Consider the following 26,859-nt stretch of genomic DNA (forward strand, 5'->3'; position numbering starts at 1 on the left):
AATAAGAGTTACACATAAACAGTGGGCCTACTACTAACCTAACAGACCCAATCAGTTTATACAGGCAAAAAAAAAAATGCTTCCCATTTCACAAAAACACTTCTGGGAACTTTTCAGGTCTTTATCGATAGGAGTATAAAGTTATCAATTTGTAATAGAGAGCACAAATATCGCCTGCTATCAGAACCTGCACTTAACTACACTTTTGGGCAGGGGTATGAAAGAGTAGCCGGAAATTTTGTAACATTTTAAGGCTCATTTATGGGCAGTATAGGATTCCCTAGAAAAAAATTATACTGTTGTAGTCACGATAACGAATGCTACTCTCTATTAAAATAACACAATCTGAGAAGTGGCCTCCTATTACAATTTTAACTCGATCAGCTCAAAAGTGGTTAACTATATAATGCGATATAGACCATCTTGGAACTAAATCTAAGTTTCAAGTCAATTCGTTCAATAACTATCGTGGTGCCAGCCATTTGAGTGGGTCACAGAAGGATTTTTTAAGAGCTTTAGAGCCATGGACCTGACAAAAAAATTATGTCATTGTACACAGGGACTACCTTCGTTAAAAAAGTACAATTCCCATTCTTCAGGAGGAACTTAATTGGTCAACTTAGAATTTTTTAAGAGCTTCAGAAGCATTAAGAGCTTTAGAGGAATCAATGAAATCAGGACCACAAAAACTACCATCAGTTGAAATTTTAAAACGAACCCCCACTTAAGCGAAAATTTTGAACTTGTGTTGGGGAAGATATACGAAGGAGTAGTCCGAGATGTTCCTTACATTGTGAAAACGTTTACCAATGTCAGTCTCATCTTTCCATATTATCCACCAGTAATTTTAGTTGGTCAATATAGGGAAAGTATGAACTTGCACCATGAAAAACATTATATTGTTGTAAACAGGGCCCATTTTGTGACGGGTTCACTGAACCTGGATTAACCGGAAACCATACAACATCCATGTTGCGGCTAGGTGTGGTGATACATATGTTTGTGTTTGCGTCGGTTATCTGTTTTGGAAGCAGCAAGTCCCGGTATGTCTCCTCCGGATTTTTGTAATTCGTAACGGGACGGAGGAAAACAAAGGATCAATATGGATATGCTCGGTTTGTAATACCTGCATCCTCCACGATCAAACCTCCGTGAGATGAAATAGATGTCGAAATTGGGTCCATCTCAGGGATTGTCCTGCTCTGGCCCCGCAGTCCCCCAAAAAAGAACAGAACACGCAGAACTTTACGCAGGTCGATGTTGTAAACAGGGCCCATTTTATGACGGGTTCACTGACCCTGGATTAACCGGAAGCCATACAACATCCATGTTGCGGCTAGGTGTGGTAATACAAATGTTTGTGTTTGCATCGGTTATGGAAGCAGCAAGTCCCGGAATTTTCTAATTCGTGACGGGACTGAGGAAAACAAACGATCAATACGGATGTGCTCGGTTTGCAATACCTGTATCCTTCACGATCAAACTTCCGTGAGATGAAATAGATGTCGGAAGTGAGTCCATCTCAGGGATTGCTCTGCTATGCCCCCGCAGTCCCCCAAAAAAGAACAGAACACGCAGAACTTTACGCAGGTCGATGTTGTTTCAATCGCGACCTTTATTTGTTGGAAGACTATCAGGCCTTACATGGAATGGGAATAGTTGCCACTTTTGAAAATTCATAACTGACCGGCTAGGTGTGGTGATACATATGTTTGTGTTTGCATCGGTTATCTGTGTTGGAAGCAGCAAGTCCCGGTATGTCTTCTCCGGATTTTTCTAATTCGTGACGGGACTGAGGAAAACAAACGATCAATACGGATGTGCTCGGTTTGCAATACCTGTATCCTCCACGATCAAACCCCGTGAGATGAAATAGATGTCGAAATTGGGTCCATCTCAGGGATTGCTCTGCTCGCGTCCACGAGAAGCAATTTGTGAAAAATAACCCCAATGAGTTGACGTCTTCGTCATCAGAATTCGGTACTCCCCCGCAGTCCCCCAAACAAGATCCCTACACGCAAAACTTTACTCCGGTCGATGCTGTTTCAATCGCTTAAAATGTTTCATCTTTGCAGTGAGTCGGAAGACTATCAGGCCTTACATGGAATGGAAGTAGTTACCACTTTTGAAAAGTCATAACCGACCGGTCCTGGGAGACTTCAGTGCAGATCAGTAGTTGTGGTATTCGGTCCTAAGTAAAGACCACAGGTGTATAGCGCTGGTTAGGCAGATTGACCGCTGTAACTTTTGCATAACCATCTTGCTACCTGCTTTTCTCTTAGTCCATCGCCCAATTATATCCTGCATCAGCATACTACCCGTATTCATCACCTCTGAACGTCGAACATTTTTCAACCATTGGAAATTAAATTGGTCTAGTTACAGACTCCAACCCTTGCAATGATCGGGTAGCACAAAGGAAGTTCCGGAACATGATTACTGCTGCCTTTTTAGTCTCACTTCGGTTATTAGAGAAAATAACCAAAGTGTGACAAAAGTTCCCGGTGGCAAAACCGATACAGGTTGGTTGGTGAGCCCTAGTAGAATAAGAGGTTAGACCATCTGAAGAGGTGGAACATTAGTGCTGGAAAAAGTGAAGCGTGTGCAACGGTTAAGTCACTCCCAAAGCATGAAAAAAAGGAACGTAAGAAGGACCTCAGTCACGTTTGGCGACGTTACGTTGACTGACCCGAAGAGGTACGCAAGTTATTTCAATAGACAGATTATCGAGCACACCGGGAGTGACATGGCGTAGAACCACATCAGATCTCTTCCTGCCGAATATGAACCACCTCAATATGACATTACACATACAATGAGGAACGCAAAATCCTTCAAAACATTTGACACATGGTAATATTGAAAATACTGCAAAAGCTGAGCGTTCTTAGAAAATATGATCCCAATTTCTACAGAAAATATTTCAGTAATCCATGGGAAGTTCGTCACTTTTACTCCGCCTGTGTCCATACTAGGACCTCGATCTTCTACAGCGCCATCTGCTGTTCGTGTTGGTCAAGCCCAAAGATGTATAACATAACAAGATGAGACATTTCCATTGCTACTCTACATCGGCAGATGGCGCCGGTGGTCTAACATAATATGAAGTTACAATATTGTGACATGAATTATGTTATATTTAACATAGTTCACATTGGTGTACGCTTTTGTTTCTGTTGTGGTCTGTTATTTGTATGTTATACATAAACGCCCTCTATGCTTGAATATTAAAATTTATCGACATTGTGCATGACGTCCAATCTTTACCATTGTATGTCTTTGGCAAGCCCCAAAGATAAATAAGCTTCGTTCCAGAACTAAAAAGTTTTTACACATTTAAAACATTTTTCCCCGAAATGTGTTCGTGTACACCAAAAAACAAGTAAAAAAGCATTAAGTTCGGCCGGGCCGTACTTTTCATACCCTCCACCATAAAATATTCTGAACTAAAATGGAACAATTAGTTTTCATTCCTGTTCCCAACTTTAAGTGGGTACGTTAAAATGTCAGATAATGTACATAAAATGCTTCATTCGGGAGACCCTTTTTTATGGTGCCTATATCTAACTATGTATGTTGACAATTTTTGGTGGGCTCGAAATTGGGAGGTACCGTTATATAGGTGTTATAATAAAACATGGACCTATGTTGACAGTTTTTGAGCCTTTAATGTCAAATAACTCCTAATTCGGTTAAAGATTTTAGCTAGAATCCTCAAAATACCGAAAATCGGTAATATTATAACTAATTCTGTATAGAAATGTGACTTAAAACGTCAAAATACCTGAAATCGGGCGGTAACGTTATATGGGGGCTATTCCAAAACATGGATCTAAGTCCACTAGTTATATAAGTTTATTGACCATTAAGAACCCTAAATGTCAATTTATAGCTAAATCGGTCTGAAAATGTAGATAAAAACGTCGAAATACCGTAAATCGGGGGGTACCGTTCTATAGGGGCTATACCAAAACGTGGACCTATCTCCACAACTTTTGTTATATAAGTTTATTGATACTTAAGAACCCAAAATGTCAAATTATAGCTAAATCGGTCTGAAAATTTAACTAAAAACGTAGAAATACCATTAATCAGCGGACACCGTTATATGGGGGCTATACCAAAACGTGGACCTATGTCCACAAGTTTTATTATATAAGTTTAATGACATTTAAGAACCCTAAATGTCAAATTATAGCTACATCGGTCTGAAAATGTAGCTAAAAACGTCAAAATACCGTAAATCGGGGGGTACCGTTATATGGGGGCTATACCAAAACGTGGACCTATGTCCACAAGTTTTGTCATATAAGTTTATTGACATTTAAGAACTTTAAATGTCAAATTATAGCTATATCGGTCTGAAAATGTAGCTAAAAACGTCCAAATACCGTAAATCGGGGGTTTTATGGGGGCTATACCAAAACGTGGACCTATGTCCATAACTTTTGTCATATAAGTTTATTGACATTTAAGAACTTTAAATGTCAAATTATAGCTACATCGGTCTGAAAATGTAGCTAAAAACGTCAAAATACCGTAAATCGGGGGGTACCGTTATATGGGGGCTATACCAAAACGTGGACCTATGTCCACAAGTTTTGTCATATAAGTTTATTGACATTTAAGAACTTTAAATGTCAAATTATAGCTATATCGGTCTGAAAATGTAGCTAAAAACGTCCAAATACCGTAAATCGGGGGTTTTATGGGGGCTATACCAAAACGTGGACCTATGTCCACAACTTTTGTTATATAAGTTTATTGACATTTAAGAACCCTAACTGTCAAATTATAGCAACATCGGTCTGAAAATGTAGCTAAAAACGTCAAAAACCTTCAAAATACCGTAAATCGGGGGGTACCGTTATATGGGGGCTATACCAAAACTTGGACCGATATAGCCCATCTTCGAACTTGATCTTCCGACGGCTAAAAAAATGGTATTACCCAATTTTCAGCAAAATCGGTCAACAAATGCGACCTGTATGTTGCGAACGGACGGACGGACATGCATAAATCGACTCAGAAAGTGATTCTATGTATATCCCTAGAAGGAACTATAGACCCATATCTCGCTTCCTTTTGTATGTTACATACAAATGCACTAACACATAATACCCCTTACCACATAGTGGTGTAGGGTATAAAAAAATTGCAAAAAGTTCACTTCTCTTTGAACAAAAATGGCGATGAATTGGTTTCTCTTTAAAAACTTTTTACACGACATATTTGAGAGAGCAAAAATGTGCAACTTGTTTGCATTGGCTGACACGCCGACTTTGGCATTTGTTCCAGTTTTTTGACGTTTCTGCCATTTTTGTGTGCGTTTCTGCCAAATGTGTGCGTTGAACTCATTTTTGACGGTTCTCTCTTTTAATTAATTAAATCAGGAAAACAAAGAGAGGAACACTCTCTCTCTTGTGTTAGTTAGCTACCCAAGAGACGGACTGAAATTACTAGATTGTATGAAACGGCCTTTAGTGTCGATGCCGTAGTTATATTTAGAGGAAGAGGAGGATGTAAGTCTCATTAAATAAAAAATATTAGTTGAACAGTGGTTAGTGTCTTTGCTACGTAAGTGTTTCACTTTATCTGCAGTTGGCGCTATTTTCTGTTATTGATACTATAGGTTATAATTTAGAGTTGAAATTGATGCTAAGGTTGTTTTTCGAATATCAGGGCTTTGGCTAGATTTCATCTGTAGAAGTATGTAGCCCAATTTCATACGTATTTGAAAATCATTTTGAAAGTATTCTTCTCCTCAGCTGGTTTGTGCCAAATACATACAATAGTAAAGATTGGACATAGTGCCTAATGCAGTTTAATGTTACTATTAAACCATAGAGGGTGTGTGTGTGTATAACAGACATCTAGCAGAACACGACGGCAACTAAAACAAGTATAACATAAATTCATGTCACCATGTTGTAAATTAACAGCATGTTAGACCCCCCAGAGCCATCTGCCGATGTATAGTAGCAATGGAATTGCTCCATATTGTTATATTATACCCTAGATAAACGGCAGCGTTAATTTGCATTAAGAACGGCATTTAATTTTACCGTGACAGACGACAGTTTCTGCATTTGCGGAACAGCTGATTGCTGGTAAACAACAGTTTTGTTGCTGTTTGCTATATAAATTGTGTCTCAGAGCATGAATATGCTCTCTTCCTTACATGAACATGGGATCTATTCTACAGTATTACCATATTGAAATACCTAAATTTAGTTTAAATTCACAATGATTTTGTTCATTAAGAATGTGAATTGCGGCAGTTGCAAATTAACGCTGCCCTCTGTCTAGGGTATTATATTTTTGGATGTGCCTTGCAGTGGTTTATATCTTCGCTATTATACAGTGGTTAGTATCTTTGCTATTTTATTACCGTCGTTTATCTCTTGGTTGCGCTATTTCTTGACATTAATATTTTGGGTTATCCTCTAGTGTAGATGTCGATTTTTTTTTTTTTTTTTGGTTGTCAGGTGTCTTTGAGGGATTTCATCTGGGGTGGAATGTAGGCCTATTTTTATAAATATTCAAATACTTCATTGAAAGGTTTGTTCTTCTTTGCCCGGAAAAAAACAAACACGTTTGTTCACTAGGGTTATGACATTTTGACCTTATTTTTCAAAAATGATTTCCTGTAGCAGGAATGAATGAACTTTTGCCTATTAATGCCAATGGTAACGTTCATTCCATTTAATAATTAAAAAACGTCACACACAAAGAAACTTTGAATATATATTTTTGTGAACATTTTTACATTTTTTGAAAAGCCAAATAACCTATGAAAAAAATGAGACATTAATCATAAAAATCGATGAACATCTCACGTTTTTATTTACACTTAAGTCAAGGTATCTCATGTTGAATCGAATGTATCTCTCGAAAAAAAAACTATGAAGATTCTTTATGATTCTCACAATTTGGAAATTATTGAAAAAGGGATAACGCATTTTTATGATTGCGGTAGGGAGCTAATAAACTCTCATAAATTTATGACTAATTGCTATACTGGTTCATTTATGCGTGTTACTCCTTTACATTCAATGTATGAATGAAAGTATTTTCATTTTTTATCGATGTGTGTTTTTCCGTTGACTACAGAAACCACATTTATTAGCCTTATTTTTTTTTTTGGTATCAGGTATAATGTCACCATAAATAAGCCCATTTATAAGTACCTGTCAGAAAAATATTGAAAAATTCTTGTATAAATAGGTGCTCATTGATCTTTTTGTGTCATTCAACAAGTGTCGAAAACTCCGAAAAAACACATATTAAAAGTGAATAGTGTGAAGTGAAAAGTGAATTATAACATGTCATTCAAGAAGAGTGCTTCCAACACGGAGAAGAACAAAGAAACCTGGACAGAGAACCTAGTCCAGTTTCAAGCGCCATTAAGGAGAGGCATAGTGGCATTTGTGGAAACAGCACTGAGTGAACGGAGTCGTATGCCCCTGAAGATACGCGTCATTGGCGGCATAAATTTTTTTCAGTCTACAGCAAAAGGACGGACAGATGGACGGACGCTCTAATTGCTGTAGAGCTTTAGGTTCTATGGAGTAAAATATTGAACTTCCCACATATATCGGACCATGCCATTCAGGCAAAACTAAGAACTCTTCTGAAAGACTACGAGCGCTGCAGAAGAAAACGAAACTTTGATTCAATGAGGGAACTGTTTGACATCACTAATGTAAAGGCCGAGTGGATGTGCAAAGAAGACGAGAAACTCTACAAACTACAAATTGAGAGCAAAGGCCGGGTTGGTTATTCATTTATCAGTTCAGCGATACCTGATTGTTCCGAAAGTGGCTCGGATTTTTACGACAGTAGTACAGATAGTCCCTGGGAGGATGAAAATGCAGTATCAACGAGCAAAAGGATGCATAACCAAATAGGTATTGCAATACGCCTTGTTACAAGTTCCAAGATTTCATTCAATAAAGCAGCTACGATGTTCCAGCAGCTTTCCGCTGAAGGCATTGAAATCCCAACCCCATGTCAGTCTGAATCCACAGGGTTATCTACAAGGAAGCTGTTCGGTTGAAGAACCACTTGGTAAACACGCTTTGTCTGGAGAAGTGAAGCATGCACTTTGACGGCAAACACCTTGAGTGCTGTGAATATCAGGCAGTGGTCCTCAATAATGAATTTAATGAAATTAGATTGACTGCGCTTAAATTGAAAGATGGGAAAGCTAAAACTATAGCAGAATATCAGGCAGTGGTACTCAAGAACGAATTTAAAGAAATTAGATTGACTGCACTCAAATTGAAAAATGGGAAAGCTAAAACAATAGCAGAAGGTCTCCAGAATATGTTAGAGGAGTGCAACCTCTGGGGATCAATTGTGATTATTGTTTCCGATACAACAAGCGTGAATACCGGCAAAAAGACAGGCGTTGTAGTTCCACTGCAGTAAATGTTTGAAGCGAAAGGTTAGACCGCACCCAAGTTCATCATTTGCCAGCACCATGTGCTGGATCGAGTTCTTCGGGTTGTCATGGACGATAGACTCCATGCGTCTACAACATCACCAAACATCAAATACTTTCTTATGAAGGATTTGATGAAAAACTATGCTCAATTGAAAGCAGCCTTCAGTAATGGTACAACTTTGATTAAGGAAACAGGTGGCTGCAGAGACGACATGAAGTTTCTTTTCCACCTTACTCGTGTTTTCCGCCATTTCACTGAGAATAGTGAGATTCCTTTTGTAGATTTTAAGCAGATCCCAAACACTTGCAATGCACGCTGGAGCTCTCGCGCCATTCTAGCTCTATTTGCCTTTATACTGATGCCTGAACCCCGGAGCAGGTTGCGTAAAATCTGTTTATTCATTTCTTATTCATGGACTGATCATTGGCTCAGTAGTCAATTGTTCCGCTCTGAAGATTTCGAAGAATTATCTGCAGCTTTGAATGACTACCGAAAATCTCTGAAATGCTTGAATACTCATTGAAAAAAAAAAAGAATCTCCAATCAAAATTACCCGAAGCAACCAGTGTAGTGAGCGCTCGATCAAAGATATGCAAGACTTATGCAACTCCTGCCGTAACAAGGACAACCTCCCACTGAGATTCATCCTCTCCAATGACAATGTGAATATTTAACTTTCTTTTGTGTTTTATGATCCTTGTTATGTTAGTATATAATTGTATTCCAGATGAGTTCGTACTCATATGCACACTCTCCCTCTCTCTCTTTTACACACTAGTTTAAGTTTGGTTAAGTCATATTGTACTATTTAGTTCTTAATACTATTTTTACTTTAATAAATCAGTGCATAGAAAGCATTCACAAAATAAAGACGTTTCGGAGTTTTTGTGTATAGATCCCGGTTTAATACCCTTCGAGAGTTGTCGTGTTAACCAGCCACCCCTGAGACTGATGGATGGAAGCACGGACGGACATGTCTAGATTTTCTGAAAAGGATTTGGTTTAAACATATCTGGGGTGTGAAATTATTATTTCAGTCAAGAATATCTCTGTGCGATTCTCGAAGACATTTTTGGAGTTACCAACAAAAACCGGCAACATTAAAATGCTTATAATGTCGGTAACTAACCGTAGTATTCGTTAAGTTAGCAACCAATAAAAACTAGTCGTAAAGTTCTACCGATAGCAACAGTGTTGTCAACTATTATTTCAACTTTTCATTCATGATTTTGCATTGTAATCGATTTTTGTCGGTAACCCAAAAAATTATTTAGAGAATCGCAGTACTGATCGTAATAAAGTGAATATATCCACGGTAACAATAAGACTGAGGGTATAAGAATCATAAAGCAACTCTCGGATAAAGTTGGAATTTTTTAAGGCATATATCTGGAGGTATTAATTGCCAATGCCTCAAAATCTATGAGTAAATAAAAATTTATCAGAATCGGAAAGGCAAAGTTGAACTAAACTAAAGCTGAACAGAATTTTTTAAATGAAAAACAAAAAAATTAAAGCCTTATAGTGGCCAGCACACATCCACCAAGCCATGTCACAGGTTTAACTGTGTGTTAAGTAGAGATCATGAGGCACATCAGATGTGAAATGGCTTCTATTGGCATCAAGCGTACTTGAAAATAATGAAAAAACCATAAAACCCAAAATCTTTAACTTAAACAAAAAAAAAAAAAGAAAAAAACTACTGTGTACTCCCTGTAGAGTCTCGCATATCCCAGTTGTAATTTTTATGCACTTTTTCTTTGCTTTTTTATTCTTTTTAACTGGGATATTTCTCTTCGTTTTTTGCAACGTCTCTTTTTTGGAGTGTTCTGTTTTTTTGTTAGTTTTTGTCAAACCTGAAATCCATCATATGTCCAACTGCCAAATTTCATTTCACATCGTTGATCATCGAACGGAAACCATGTTATGTCGATTTTGCATGTCGACTTAAATATGCCCGGTGGCACATAGAGACACGAACCGTTGTTGCGTACCACAACATTCGTTTGATATGTACCATCAAAACCCTCATCAGCACTGTTGTACATCAGTACATCCGGCTTCCATATCCGATGTGGCGGTATGCGTAAATCTTTGATGCCACCATAGTCGGAGGTGTTCCAACGTAAATTCATATCATTCCATTCCTGTGGAAAGGGGAGAAAGAGAAGAAAAAGAAAAGAGAGAAAATGTGAAACATGAAAATCGGAACCATGAACGGGAAGTCTTTTAGCATAATCGTATAAGCAATAAATTAATTAAGAGGGAAAATTTATATATTGGGCATTTATATGTACAGAGATATAAATATTTTATTGTTGAATATTTTTTGGATATGCATTTTAAAATATATTTCTTAAAATACACTAAGAGTTGGATGTACAATAATATTATCGACTTAATTTAAATATTTTTAATAATATTGCAAATTGAAGATTCAAGAGAACAGACGAACGTTCGCTTGGCTCGCAGAAAACCCCGGGACCAATTGTGGCTTCATTCCTTCTTTTTTGGCTTGCGTTGTGTAATTTATGTGGACCCCCAAAATAAACAATATCACTAAATCAAGACAACAGCAATCAAGTCTTTACTTCGGCTTGCAGAAAATCCCAGAACCAATTGTGACTCCACCACTTCTTTATATTTTTGCTTTCACATTTCAACCCAACCGAGATGCCAAATGCGTGAAAATGACTTTGTTATGTGTCTCAGCCTTTCAACTTCCACCATAATCCTCCGTTTCCATCCCAATCCTCGGTCATATTATTTTCACATTAAGAGTTTACACCCGCCACCAATGAATGTCATGACACTATTGAATGATACCCATTCATTCACGAGGCATAACTTATATATTTTATGTTCGCTGCGACAGGCAAACGAACCAAAGTCATCAACTACTTGAAGAAGTTGAGTTTTATGCACCTGCAAATTATTGCCATAACTTTACTGTTATAAACAGACGTGGCTCATTGACGTTGTCATCATCAGCATAATGGCATGTCATGCCGTTTTGTGTTCCTCCACGTGTGTTACCAATGACATTACGATAATATTGAACTACAGGTCTTTTGGGTGAATGGCGCAGCAAACCTGAACTATATGGAGTTGATAACTGTTTTATGAGCAAAGATCAGAGTGAAATATGTGTGGAAATTATGGCACGTGATTGGTTGGAAGGCAAAAGGAAGTAAGTAAAAATAAATTAATACTCTAGAGTCATCTACAATTCGAGAGCGTTCTCACAATGATACGAGTAGAACCTGGTGTTACGAAAGTACTTGTAAGATTTAAGTAAATTTATATGAATTTCCCTTAATTTAAGAACTAGAATTTGAAGAAGCTTAGCCACTGGTGCCCTTTCGCCAGCGCCGATTAAATTGATGCTACATTAATATCGTCATAAGGAAAGTTGTGGATCTTCGATAAACTCACAACTTTAACTTGGAATATTTGAATGTAACATCAATAATAAAATCGGTGCTGGCCAAGGCACACCAGGGGCGAAGCTGCCTCATTTCACCCTACTTTGTTTGAGTCAGTTTTACAACAACATCTAGTGTATAGAATTCCACCCACTATTCTCACATTCTTTACCATATTTGTTGTCATCAGTTTTAGTTTCATTATTCTTCTACATTGTGAAGTCATTTATATTGTCCCATTCTACTCTGTCGTATTTATTACCTCTGTCCCATTTACAGTTTACATTCATCGGTCTGTTTTTATATATGTGTATGTTTATCTGCGAATGTATGTAGTTACATTTCGGTACAACATTGTAGTACATCCTAGATGAGGATTCTAGAACAGTCGATGCTTCAGCGAGCGAGTATAAATACGGGAGAATATCAACGCGTTCAGTAGGTTGGAAGTAATTCGTGGACGGAATTACTGACCCTTCGATGTGTACATTTAGTAGGAGCATCTATCCGTGAGGCGAATATGATTGGCGGTGACACATATAGTTGATGACTCAATATTTCTTACAAGGTTGGAACGTACTACTTTCGACATACTCGAACATCTTGGCCTGACTGACCGAAGCAAAGGCTTCATACAGGTCCAATGCTACTATTATTGTTCTTTGACGCGGCATGTTGTGGTTGAAACCTTGACTAATATGTGTGGAAATGACGAGCAGTACTATTGTGGTACTATGCAGCTTTCGGATGACCTGCAACTGGACAGCATACGAGTACTCTAATGCTGGAAAGGAATAACGTGTCAGGAATCTTTGCTACTAGCGACAAAACTCAGATCGGCCTGTATGATGAACCTTTGTTGGCATTCTTAAGTAGGGGAATAAACCTGCATATTTTTCATACTTCGTGAACTATTGACGTAGCTAACAAGTAGTTGAGGTCCACGGATGATTGGATGATTTTGGTCCTCCTAGGCTGGAAGAAATCGCAAACGATGTAAATCACTTTTCTTCGTCCGATCTTTGTCGGGGTGCTCAATAAATTGTTGGGTAAAATAAATCGCTCAGCTCTTCGGATCTGATCATCCTTTTCCCAGGGGTCGATAGCACCTGAGTCGTTGTCCAATTGACTTTCAATGTCATCTCTCTGGATCTGGGGTTACTATGGTTCGTACGGTGAAGCTCACCACTCTCATTCGCTAAAACCGTCGCCTCTGTTGGGAAATTAGGTCTTATTTCAAGTATTCGACCAGCAGAAATATGACCATCGACTGCAGCAGTGATGACTTCTAGAAATTTTATTTTTGCTATACGAACACCACAGGGCGCAGTGGTTCCGACCGTGGACAAAAATCGAAAAATTGATGGCGACAAATTTTATTGCGATTGAAATAAATATTCTCTAAACATATCAAATTTTTAACATCCAACCTTATTTTTGTAAACTTACAGCGGTTATACGTCAAGTTAAATCGAAGAAGTTGCGATTTGTATGTGAGGCCTTAAAAACGACAAATACAACCGCAAAGCATTCGTAGGTTATGAGAAAAATTATAAAACAATGGGAAAGGTAAATGTGCAATTTTCAAAATGTAACTTATAGGTGATGGTATTGGCAATGTTTTTACGAAAAAAAAAAAAACAAATTCATAATTCGTTTTCTAACTTCATTAAAAATAAATTCTTAATAAATACTTTTTCTGTTATTTTTATTATAATTGCTATTAAATTATGTTGAGTTTTACTAATGTGGTGAGCATTTGTGAGTCCCGAAATTTTTTTTAAATGCAGGGGAAAGTCTCTATTTTACGATTGTAAAAAGTGCAGCTGCCCCCATCTGCCACCCGCTAAGTTTTTTCTCTTACACCACGCCCGTAAAATCGTCAAAATTCCGAAAATCGGGAGGTACGTTTATATGGGAGCTATGCCTAAACTTGGACCTATACTGAACATTTTTGGCAAGGAGGTAAATGTGGGTAAATTCGTCAAAATTTCGAAAATCGGGACGTACGTTCATATGGGGGCTATACTTAAACGTAGACCGATATTGACCATTTTTTGCATGGAAGTATTTGGTTCACTCAGAACTCAAAATGCCAAATTACAGCCAAATCAGTTGGAAAATTTCGTTAAGATTGTCAAAATACCGAAAATCTGAGGGTACATTTATATGGTGGCTATACCTAAACGTGGACCTATATTGAATATTTTTTGGCAAGAAGGTAGTTTATTCACTCAACTCAACTCATCCAAATCGGTTGGTTAATTTGGCTAAAATTGTCAAAAAAAACAAAAACAAATCGGGCGGTATATTTCTGTGGGAGCTATACCCAAATATGGACCTACATCCACTAAAAATGGTTTTCTATCTTTGTGGCTTGCTATAAACCTATGTTTAAAATTTGGAGGCGGTAGCTCGATTAGAACTATTTTGGCACTCTTTTCCATACAAGTGCGACCACTGTGCAGGGGTGAGGCAGTTGTCTAAAGGGTTTGTTGGTTAATTCTCTAAATTCTTGTCAATTGGCTTTCCAATGGTTAAGAAAAGCACGGCGGTTATAGGTTATGAAGTCTGGTGGTCTGTTTACGGAGACGTTTAAGTTGGTTTGAACCAGGGGAAATGGCTGGTTGCCAGGACACGTAATTTATCAGACCTGGTGTCACAATGGTGATATGTGGCGATCTGTGGCAATCTCATCTTATCCTAGTAGGAGCGTCTTCATTTACCGTGCAAAAACGTGTAGCTATCAATTTGCTCGGCCAGAGCTGTACCCCTCTGGTTATTAAATAGGATGGAATGCCAAAGACTTTGATGGGCACTGAAGTCCCCTAGCACCAGAAGGTTATTACTCTCTAAAATCGAACTTCTAGCTGGCATTGGCGACATGTACATATTAAGCAGCTCTACCTCGGCAGTACCAAATTTTACTGCTACCACCATACATGGAATGTATCAGTAGTGCATTGATGACCAGCAGAACAAAAGTCATTTGTGTTGCTTGCGCTAACGTAGCTTGTTTGTGTGGTTGTTTTTGTGTCTGTTGCTAAAAGCGTTAGCAGCAATATCTTGGCCATCAGGGCACTAGAGTCAAGCTTAAGAGAGATATGTATGTACTGGACAGACTGGTTTATTAGGAAGACAAGTCCAACTCCTCAGCTTTTTCTGACTCATAAAGTACACAATCGCTGATATTTTTGCGGAGGCCGTTGCAATTGAATTGCAGGAATGATACATTTCCAGGCCGCTGAAGTGTTAGATGCTGCGTTTGTTTTTGTTGGGGAGACTGCGGGAGCGTCTCGTATTCCGACGACGACGAAGAGTCGGACGACGAAGTTGGCGATACACTGGTAGATGTTCTGGAGCAGCAAGCGGCAACATACCTATCGCAGAAATCCCTGGTGCGACTAAGGCCAGAGCACATTAGAAAGTGCACCCATTCCCTACATTCATTACATCTCGGAGCGGATCTGGTAAACGTTACAGATCCATAGCCCAGGGTTCTTCTTTAGCCCCCGGCGCAGGTATTCCGGCACGTATTGCCACTCCTATGGTGAAAATAGTATACGAACACAATCCAACGGCGGCCTGTTTCATTCACCGGATTCATTAGGACGAATATTCTTCAGGGGCCGCAGGTAATGTTGTAACGTGATTTTGTCGTAGGCTGGGGTAGACTTAGACATGTCCAGGGTCGCCATAAGGGCCCACTAAACCTTACACAATAATAAGACGAGTAATCTCCCTTTCTTGGGGGGTTAAATCGGATATGTATTGATGTAAAACTAGTGGGAGATCGGCTACTTGGATTCAGTAAATGATTTGATGATGATCGGGAACTCTGTGATTCGCCGTTCGGTAGTAGGCGATCTGAAGATAGTCGGGAACTCGTTGATTCGCTGTTCGGTTGTATGCGAATTGAAAATAATCGGGACTCGATGATTCGCTGTTCGGTAGTAGGTGGTTTAAAGATAATCGAGAACTCGGTGATTCGTATTGTAGATGTTCGGCTACTCGGGGTTCGTATGTCTTCGGTAACTCTGGGATTCGGGCTTTGGTGATTCTTGTTGTAGATGTTCGGCTACTCGGGGTTCGTATGTGTTCGGCCACTCTGTGATTCGGTGTTCAGCCACCCGGTGATACGTTGTTCGGGGTTCGGCCACTCGGTGATTCGTGTTGTAGATGTTCGGTCACTCGGAGTTCGTATGTCTTCGGCCACTCGATGATTCGTTCTTCAGGTTTCGGACATTCGGTGATTCGTGTGGTAGATGTGCGGCCACTCGGTGATTCGGTGTTAGGGGTTCGGCCACTCGGGGTTCGTATGTGTTCGGCAACTCGGTGATTCAGTGTTCGGCGTTCGGCCACTCGGTGATTCGTGTTGTTGCTGTTCGGCCACTCGGTGTTCATATGGTTGCTCGGGCCTTCGACTCTCGTGTTGTAGGGGTTCGGCCACTCGGTGATTCAGCACTCGGTTCCGTTGTTCGGGTCGCGGTTAGTTAGTGTTAGTTCTAAATTAACCTCTACAGTATACTACGAGTACTGACTAGTGGAACAACACCCGAAGGTGGAGTGGAACAACACCCGAAGGTGGAACAACACCGAAGGTGGAGTGGAACAACACCCGAAGGTGGAGTGGAACAACACTCGAAGGTGGAGTGAAGCAACACCCGAAGGTGGAGTGGAACAACACCCGAGGGTGGAGTGGAACAAACGCGAAGGTGGAGTGGAGCAACACTCGAAGGTGGAGTGGAACAACACCCGAAGGTGGAGTGGAACACCACCCGAAGGTGGAGTGGAACAACACCCGAAGGTGGAGTGGAACAACACCCGAAGGTGGAGTGGAACAACACCCGAATGTGGAGTGAATGTATTAGCCACCGCGCAAAAAATACCTCCCCAACCACTCTACACTTCTGTGTCGGTTGGCGGACTACGAACACATAACTGTACTCAAGCCCGTATGGCTGGGCCCCTGCATTAGCAAGCCTAACAGTCCCACCACAAACTGAAATACTTAAATGAATGGTCGCACAAAGCAATTGAGAATTACTCCGCCGTTCTCATGTTAGTGATTAATGGCCGCAATGCTTTTGATTTGCTTGTGTGTTTTGTGTTAGCGAATAGTAGTTGGCAACAGATATGTCCGGATTAACGTTGGTAAGCCCACGGTGCTCTCAGCACCAGACGGAGACAATGAGTCAATCAGCGCCCACTACCACTTGAACTCCAAATAGTTCGAGTCTGGTAACCCACAGAGAAAAGCCCCTGTGGGTTTCGAAGCCAAGGTTACTAAAAGTTGGACTCAGGTGTTCGGGACTGGTTGAGCACAGAATATTGCCTCTACCCAGCTTCGTAGCCAAAAACTACCACCACTTGGACACAAGATTCCGGGACTGATAATCCACAGAAGAATGTCTGTGCTGACTTCGTAACAAAAGACTACTACCAGTAGGACTCAAACGATCCCGGGACTGGTGGCCCACAGAATATAGCCTCTGCTCAGTTTCGTAGCTAAAGACTACTACCAGTAGTCACTAACTATTCTCTCGAGTATTGTTGATCACCTACCACTCTGCCAAGTAATAGTTGACCACATTGGTCACCTACTACTCTATCGAGTAGAAGTTGACCTACCAACAACATTATTCAAAGTAAGTCGATCTACTACTCTATCGAGTAGGAGTTGACTTACTTTTTCATTTACGTTAAATATGCCATTTGGCTTTTTGAGTGTTCCCATCATTGGGCAAACATATGTTGGGTTCACAACTTTTATTTCTTTACAAACATGTTTGTTGTTGTGTCTTTGTTATCACGTAGCCGATTCTGGGAGTTATGGACGGACGCCCGCCCGCCCCTACATTAACACATTTACTTGCAATTCGAATAAAATATGATGGAGGAGCGTGCATAAAATATAAACATCAGATAAATTCGAATGCATAACCCACACACACTGAGCACTCCCCGAGTTTTATGGTAGCAAATGAATGGTTTATTCCAAGAATGAATAATGAATGACTGGATAAAAAAAAATACACGGAACTTTTTGCAATATGGTTTCACAATTCATTTTTTTAACAAAAACTTTATTTGTCCTACCTAGCATCATGCATATGTATGTATATTAGGCCGGGGCGATTTGAAAACCTTAATGGGCCCTTCGCGTTTCTGATTCCTGGGATTGAACTGAACAAAAAAGTCCACTGGACCATATATCTACGGTGAAAATCGAGCCTCCCGATTTTGACTTTAAGTTTTTTATTGAAGTTTTTTGGACATTTTGGCATATAACAGCCAAACCATTGAGATTTTCGATCCAACACAAGGGCAAAAATTGTAGCCAAGACTGTAATTAAAAACTCTCTCATGCATCGCAACAGCATTGGAACGCTCCTTTAGGAAGTTTTGGTCTTAAGAATGTGCAAACTTCTCGGGAAATGTCGATAAATGGTATTGTGCTACAAAATTTTACCAGAAAATTATTCAAGCGTTCTTATGCAAAATTCTATCGATGGACAACGAAAATTTCTTTAGTTCGTTTGGGTCACTTCGATTTGTTTTTTTATAACGGTAAAAGTAGTGAAAATCTGGGTTTATTACATTTCTAAATTTAAAGGGGCATATCTTCTTTTTTTACAACGGATTTGTATTGATTTTTCTTCCTTTTAAAGGGGGGATTAATGTCTTTCGAATAAGTTATTATTTGTTTAAATCGGTTAACAAATGGCTAAGCTATAGTGGTTTAAACTACAACTGAATTTCTCATAATTTTCAAAATAAATATTGAACAAAACAAAAAAACATTATATTTTTGAAAATTGTGAGGAATTTAGTTATAGTTTTGTTTGTGGGGGTTTTCACACTTAAACCACTATAGCTTAGCCATTTGTTAACCGATTTAAACAAATAATAACTTATTCGAAAGACATTAATCCCCCCTTTAAAAGGAAGAAAAATCAATAGAAATCCGTTGTGAAAAAAGAAGATATGCCTCTTTAAATTTAAAAATTTAATAAACCCAGATTTTCACTACTTTTACTGTTATAAAAAAACAAATCGAAGTGACCCAAACGAACTGAAGGCATTTTCGTTGTCCATGGATCTCAACGCGATAGAATTTTGCATCAGAACGCTCAAATAATTTTCTGGTAAAATTTTGTAGCACAATACCATTTATCGAAATTTTCCGAGAAGTTTTCACATTCTTAAGGCCAAAACTGCTTAAAGGAGCGTTCCAATGCTTTTGCGATGCATTAGAGAGTTTTTAATTACAGTCTTGGCTACAATTTTTGCCCTTGTGTTGGATCGAAAATCTCAATGGTTTGGCTGTTATATGCCAAAATGTCCAAAAAACTTCAATAAAAAACTTAAAGTCAAAATCGGGAGGCTCGATTTTCACCGTAGATATATGGTCCAGTGGACTTTTTTGTTCAGTTCAATCCCAGGAATCAGAAACGCGAAGGGCCCATTAAGGTTTTTTTCCTTCCACACAAATCGCCCCACCCTAATGTATATACATATATGGCGCCCAACGAAAGTTCAATGTATTGATGTTAAAAACATATCGCACACACACATGTGCACACAATCGTTAACCAAAAGTTATGTTGTATTTATCATTCTTTGTCATTCTTCTCCTCCATTGCTATGAATGAGCAGAATATTTGCATGTTTCATACAAATTACCACAACATGGTGAAAAGAAGAAGAACGAAAAAAAGAAATAAAACCAAACAACAACAAAGTAGGAACAACAGGAATCATTTTGTTTGTTACTCCAGTTTTCCCATATAACTGATATCCCTTAATATCTCCGCATTTTACCCCTCATGTTAATATCATTACCTCACCGTTAAGCTGTTGTATGTTAAGTTATAGTTGCTTTTCTTCTTCTGCTTGCTGGCTGTCGAAGTTCAGTAGTCATGGTAATGTTATTTGATCGATATTCTCTTTTATGACAAGGAAGTAAAAATTTTTCATTGAAATCGACACACAAATGTAAATTGATGGGTTATCCATTATTATGACAATGGTGGAGAGATGGAGGGGATATTGTAACGTTTTGTTAAATTTGAAAAGTATTTGTTGGAATGATCTAGTTCGGAGAGGGGTTAGAGCAACAATATTGGATTTCATTCTTTATGGTATAAAATAATTAATCACTTCCTTTCATATTTTCATGTGTATTACTTTGCAGAATACTACATTGCAGGCGTGTGCGAAGCTAAAATTCTGAATATTGTTTTTGGTATTTTGAAGAAATTTACAAAATGTTCATTTCATTTTCCATTTTATAATTCCTTAAAAGCGGTAGACTGGTTTTTCTATTTTAATTATTATAATTATAATTTATTTTATAATTTTATATTTATATAATATTATATATTTATATATTTATATAATATTTATAATTTTCCGAATTGAGCGAAATACATAAAATTGGGCAAAACCGACTAGACCTAATCCTGGGTATTCTGGAGTTGGATAGTTAAGCAGGGAGCACCGTTCTATGGAGGCTGTATAAAACGTTAACCTGTACCGATAAATTTCTGGGGGAAAGTTTCGTAACTCCAGCGAAGACTAAATACTAAATTTCAGTTATTCCCATTGAATATTATGGCTAAAACTTTCAAAATACCGAAAATTGGGAGAGATCTTTCTATGGGGTGTATACACTCCACGTCAGTAAAATAGAACACCTAAATTTATGTTAATGTTAGCTTATTTATCCCGAAGATAATGAATCTACGTTTTTAATCTTGTGGGGATTTAAAGTCTATGATGTTCCGTATCAAACACAGACAAAATTAAGTTTCTAGTTCTTCGCGAAATGATTTTCTGATAATTTTTCCGATAGTACTATGAAAAATAGGCATTTATTTTTGGTCATCAGGATAGAACAGTCATTTTATTTTCCCGATTTTTTGAGATATTAACGCCGAATTTTCTTTCAGTCGATAAAGCAAGGCTTTCTAATAATTTTTCGCCAAAGAATACCTATAAATTATTCCGCGGACACCGAAATAACAGCGTAAAAGGGTTTAAATTGACAGATATTGGAAACATCTCGGAATGTCAATAGGAGTCGCGCAGTTATGTCATATTTCTTCACAATAAGATAGAATATGGCACATACAACCTCGTCGGATACAATCGAGTGCTTCGGATGCTGATAAGATGGAATATTTTCAAAATAATTATGAAAAACGTCAAAATTTCTTATAAAAACCTTGATGTTTTGTTCAATAAAATGGTTTTTCCGCGAACAAGCCTGCCGTTCAAAGGTTTGGAAATATGCTCCAGATTTGGAGGAAGATAATCCGATACGAAAACAACCGTTATTTTAATACACTGAGCTAAATTTTAGTACTTCTTAAAACAATATACGAAACCTAAAACCTCAATTTCCATGACTGTGTTTTCCCGCGAAAACGGGGCTTTAACATTGGCGATTTCAGTTAAAAAAAGTACTAATTCGTAAAATCCGGTATGGGGAGCATAACCTGGTCCAATTATATTGGAGCATAACACTGTTGAGAACAGTCGCGGACACGGAAATAAGAACACATATAAAATTCAAAATCCAAAGGGTGTGTTCAATTTGAAAAATGTGCTAAAATCTACCTCAGTGTATTAAAATAGCGGTTATTTTCATATCAGATTATTTCCTCTAAATCTGGAGCATATTTCCAAACCATTAAATGACAGACATGTTCGCGGAAAAACCATTTTATTGAACAAATCATCATGGTTTTTTAAGAAATTTTAACCTTTTTCATAAATATTTTGAAAATATTCCATCTTATCAGCATCCGCAGCACTCGATTGTATCCGTCGAGGTTGTCTGTGTCATATTCTATCTTATTGAGAAGAAATATGACGTAACTGCGCGACTCCTATTGACATTCCGAGATGTTTCAAATATCTGTCAATTTAAACCCTATTAACGCTGTTATATCGGTGCCCGCGGAATAATTTATGGGTTTTCTTTGCTGAAAAATGATTAGAAAACCTTGCTTTATCGACTGAAAGAAAATTCGGCGTTAATATCTCAAAAATTCGCGAAAATAATGTGACTGTTCTATCCTGATGACCAAAAATAAATGCCTATTTTTCATAGTACTATCAGAAAATAGATCAGAAAATCATTTCGCGAAGAGCTATAAACATAATTTTTTATGTGGTTGATACGGAACATCATAGACTTTACATCCCCACAAGATTGAAAACGCAGGTTCATTCGTTTTGGGATAAATAAGCTAACATTAACAAAAATGTAGGTGTTCTATTCTACTGACGTGGAGTGTATAAAAACATGAACAATACCGGCAATTTTCAGGTGGCTTCCCACCTTACGGAGATTAATACCACCAACGGAGATTAAATATTAAATTTCATCCGTTTCAATAGGATATTGATGACACAACTTTAAAATGCCGAAAATCGGAAAGTACGCTTCTGATACTGATAATTCTCTTCTGCAATATTTTATAAACCCATGGCAATTTAAATACTAAATTTCAGTCACATCGGTTGTTTATTGAGGCCACAACTTTCAAAATACCGTAAATCGGAAGGTACGGTCCTATGGGGGTATTTGAGGACGTCGACCTATAGCAGCACATTTCGGCTGGAATGTTTCATACCTCTATCAAAAACTTAATTCCAAATATCAGCATTTGGTGCAGAACGAGCTATAGGTAGAAAATCGGAAGGTACCGTTCTATGGGGGCTATATGAAGACATTTCAGGTAGAAAATCGGAAGGTTCTATGGGGGCTATATGAAGACATTTCAGGTGGAAAGTTTTATACCCTCAACGAAGGAATTTCAGTCATTTCGCTGAAATAATGAGGCCTCTTAAGCTCTCTTGAAACGCAAAATGCAAAGTTACAACCGATTCTGTGGTCAAATGGGACTATATATGGGGCGTTATATTGAGGCTATACCAAAACGTGGACCTATGTAAACATTTTATGGTAGATAAGTTTTTTAAAAACTGGGAACTTATTTGTCATGATAGAGACAATTTGTAGCATGCCAGGAAGATGTGGTTCTCTTCACAAAACTCATTATATATTAGGCAGTAGGACCGTTATCAAGCACGCATATTATTGAAATTTTCATCAGAGGAAAGGTCAGCAGTTATTTTTTTTAAATTAATTTCTCGTTAGAGACGAGCTTACTGACCAAGATGCTTTTTGAAAAAGGAAAGCCGACGATACGAACCCACTCAATCACCACTGTGTGACATGCATGTTTCGCCTTTGGTTTAGGAAGGCTCCTCAGACACATCGACTGTGGGGCGGCTTCGCTATCCTCTAACTTATTTCCTCTTTCAAATGCAAGTTGTTTTTTTTTTTGACAAAGATGAATTTTTTGTTCAAATCTTTGTATGGCTTTCATGACAAACGCTTAGCGTAGCCTCTGAAAGTTATGAGTTTGGGTTCGAACCCCAGCCTGGCTCAAGCTGATTTTTATTTTTATTTGAAAATTTTGCCTATTAGGCGAAGGTAATTTTTTATTAATTTTTTTTTTTAATTAATTTCTCGTTAGAGACGAGCTTACTGACCAAGATGCTTTTTGAAAAAGGAAAGCCGACGATACGAACCCACACAATCACCACTGTGTGACATGCATGTTTCGCCTTTGGTTTAGGAAGGCTCCTTAGACACATCGACTGTGGGGCGGCTTCGCTATCCTCTAACTTATTTCCTCTTTCAAATGCAAGTTGTTTTTTTTTACAAAGTTGAATTTTTTGTTCAAATCTTTGTATGGCTTTCATGACAAACGCTTAGCGTAGCCTTTGAAAGTTATGAGTTTGGTTCTGAACACTAACACGCCGTGACAACACTTTTTTCCATGTGTTTTTCAAGGACGTGGGTTCGAACCCCAGCCTGGCTCAAGCTGATTTTTATTTTTATTTGAAAATTTTGCCTATTAGGCGAAGGTCAGTTATTTTTCCACATATAAGCGACTTTGCCGGTTTATGCCCACCAGGAGTTCAAATATGGACCAAAAATAAAATGTTTTTATTTTTCATACAAAAGTAATGGTCCATTTCACCCGCTAAATAATATCAGGTCATGATCCAAAACTTTAGGCATCTTCTTCGTCCTAAACCCTTACCTCATGCAAAATTTCGTGACTATTGAGCTATAATTGCGACATCTTGCGTGCTTATGATTACAGATATATTAGGTTGTAACTCTCTTATCTGACCGCGTAAATCAACATAATTGGCATCAATGGAAAGGGCAAGAGTTGGCCTTCCAGATATTATTTACGTGGGCGGAATGTGTCATCCAGGAATAAAGGTATAACTTTTCACACAAAAGTTGTGGTCCATTTAACCCTCTAAATATTATCTGATCATCATCTCAATTTGCAAGCTTCTTCTTTGTCATATACTCCTACCTTATTTAAAGTTTCGAGGCTATCAGACTATTATTGCGACCTACAGAGACACTACAAAATTAGATAAAAATTAAGTTTATGGTCCATTCCACCCGCTAAATGTTCCACGATCATCACCAATAACAATAGGTGTCTATTGTGGTCTGAACCCGACCTCCATGCAAAATTTCGTGATTATCGGTCCATACTTAGTTTAAGTTCGAAGATGGGCTATATCGGTCCACCCCTTCCGGTACCTCCCTCACAAAAGTTCGAAAATGTTCGGAAAATTTGTATGCACGAAGGAAGTAACTGATTTGGTCCATACTTTGCACATCGTGAAATTTCTACTAAACTTAGATGATGTTCAAAAATGGACTCAATCCGTCCACTCCTTCGGGTACCTCCCACACAAAATTTCGGATAAGTTCAGATTAGAACCTGCTCTCGAATCGCTTTGATTTTTGTTGCAGCAACTTGTATTCATTGCCTCCCATTCCACATTACAAGTTTCATCAGATCCAGTCCATACTTCCTGAGAAAATAGCCTGAAAGATGCAAAAAGCACCTATATCACCATAACTCTCGAACGGATCTGCTGATTCGGTCCAAAATTTAGCCTTCGTAATACTTTGGCCAAACATAGTTTAAATTTGAAAATAAGCAATATCGGTCCACTCCTTCAGGCAGTATCGGTCCAAGTTCAAAAATGTTCGGAAAAAATGTGCACACAATAACTCTTGAAGGGAGTGCCCGATGTAATCCATACTTTGTACAGCCTAATATATCTACCAGATATAGATCAGGTTCGAATATGGACTATATTCTGGTACCTCTCACACACAATTTCGGATAAGTTCACTTAGATTTTTGTTGAAACGATTTGCATTCGCTACATTCATTACGACGGTAAAAGTTTTTTCAGGGGCAAGTCCATGTTTCTTAGGAAAGGTGTAAAAAATTCCAATGTCACCATATGTGGCTGTCGGTCGATAAATCTCTAACTGTTCAACCGATTTGGTCCAATCCAAACTTAATTTCATAGGGCAATACCGGTCCATAACTTACGGTACTTCTCCGTAATATTTAAAAAAATTTCACTAAAATGCTAGGACGATATCAATTGAATGTGGCAACCAATTTGATCCAAACTTTGGATCTCCTAATATTATGTGAAAATTTAGTTTAATTTCTAAAATGATCCACATCGGTCCTCCCTAAGGGTACCTCCCCCACAAAGGTTCAACATTTGTGTCTTAGTGCAGTTATTTCCTAATCCACATTTTTGTCGGCAAGTTCAAATATCCGAAAAGGGCCCCAAAATTCTGAAGAGACCTTAAATATATTCGATCGGAAAGTTTCACTTCCCATTGTCTGAGGATATCTGTCGGCAAAGCCGACTGACACTTTTTTACTTGTTGATATATAGAACCTCAAATTGGGACAATGCATTGACTGAACAATGTCATTCATGGTGCGCCTTAACTAACTTTAGGTGAAAACCGCTTACACCTGGGAAGTTTTTGCGGATTGTGAAACAGCAATGTTCATAGGTGAGAAAAATCCAAAAACAAGAAAAAATCGCTGGAGGTATTTTGAAATAAATCACGGTCAAAATTCACATTATTAGGTTTATTTAAGGGTTTTGCGATTTTGTTTGGAAACCGCAAGTCATATCGAAATGGGGCTAAAGAAAATGTTGTAGCTGTGAAAATTCTCTAGAGGATTAACCATTATGATTTGTCCCTAGGATTTACCATTTTTGAGATATATAGATGTGACCTGAACACATTTTTAGCTTTTTTGTTGGGTTTCACGATTTGCTTGAAAACGGTAAGTCTTGTCGATATGGGACTAGAGAGAATTTTTTGGCTGTGAAAATTTTCTACAAGATTGGCTTTATTCTCTTTTCTTCGAAGAAGCCTATTGAATTTGGAGATGGTCGGATAATATTCAGGGGTCGGAATGGGCAAAAAACTTATTTGGAGAAAAAGTCAACGTTTTATTTCAAAGCGAATATCTCCGCTTCTATAAGGGGTGTATCCAAGCAAAACACGCTAAAAAAAGTATAAAATATCACCTTTGCCACAATGTAACGTAGGTGGTCAAAGAAGGAAGATATTGCAATAGGCGCTAATAGAACACAACTTTTAATTTTAATAATAATGACGAATATCACAGCTTTCGTTGGGCACCTTTCAAAAGCAAAGTCTGACTATGAAAGTAGAAAATCCCATCTTTACAATGATGTAAAGCAGGTTGGCGTAGGTGGCTAAATAACGGAGTTATCGCAATAGTCGTAATACATCCCATTTTTTAATTCTTTTGTAATCACGCTACACGTTGCATTTTTGATTGGATGGCCACGAAATGTTGGGTGCAATTCGGGGTCCCGCATAGGAAAAACATTTTGATTTTGGTAATGGTCGGAATGTGAAAGAAACTTATTTGGAGAAAAGGCCAACGTTTTATTTCAAAGCGAATATCTCTGTTCTGTAAGAGGTATATCGAAAGCAAAACCTGGCAAGGGAAGTAGAAAAATAAAATATTAGTATTATTGAGTAAAATTGCGTTTTTTTATTTTTTATC

The 26,859-nt window shown here is 38.2% G+C and overlaps 1 protein-coding gene across 1 annotated transcript in view; it reads right to left on the reverse strand.

Annotated features, from left to right (window-relative positions):
• Positions 1-26,859, reverse strand: part of nAChRalpha5 (nicotinic Acetylcholine Receptor alpha5) — a 627,615-nt gene that overhangs the window by 165,055 nt on the left and 435,701 nt on the right. Inside the window, exon 5 of the mRNA XM_073967499.1 lies at positions 10,307-10,597. Coding sequence (XP_073823600.1) covers positions 10,307-10,597 — 291 coding nt within the window. The remainder of the gene's footprint in view (positions 1-10,306; positions 10,598-26,859) is intronic.

This window comes from Musca autumnalis, unplaced genomic scaffold (genome assembly GCF_047663935.1).
Source record: "Musca autumnalis isolate F117 unplaced genomic scaffold, ASM4766393v1 scaffold_2, whole genome shotgun sequence".
In the NCBI taxonomy this organism is placed as follows: Eukaryota; Metazoa; Arthropoda; class Insecta; order Diptera; family Muscidae; genus Musca; species Musca autumnalis.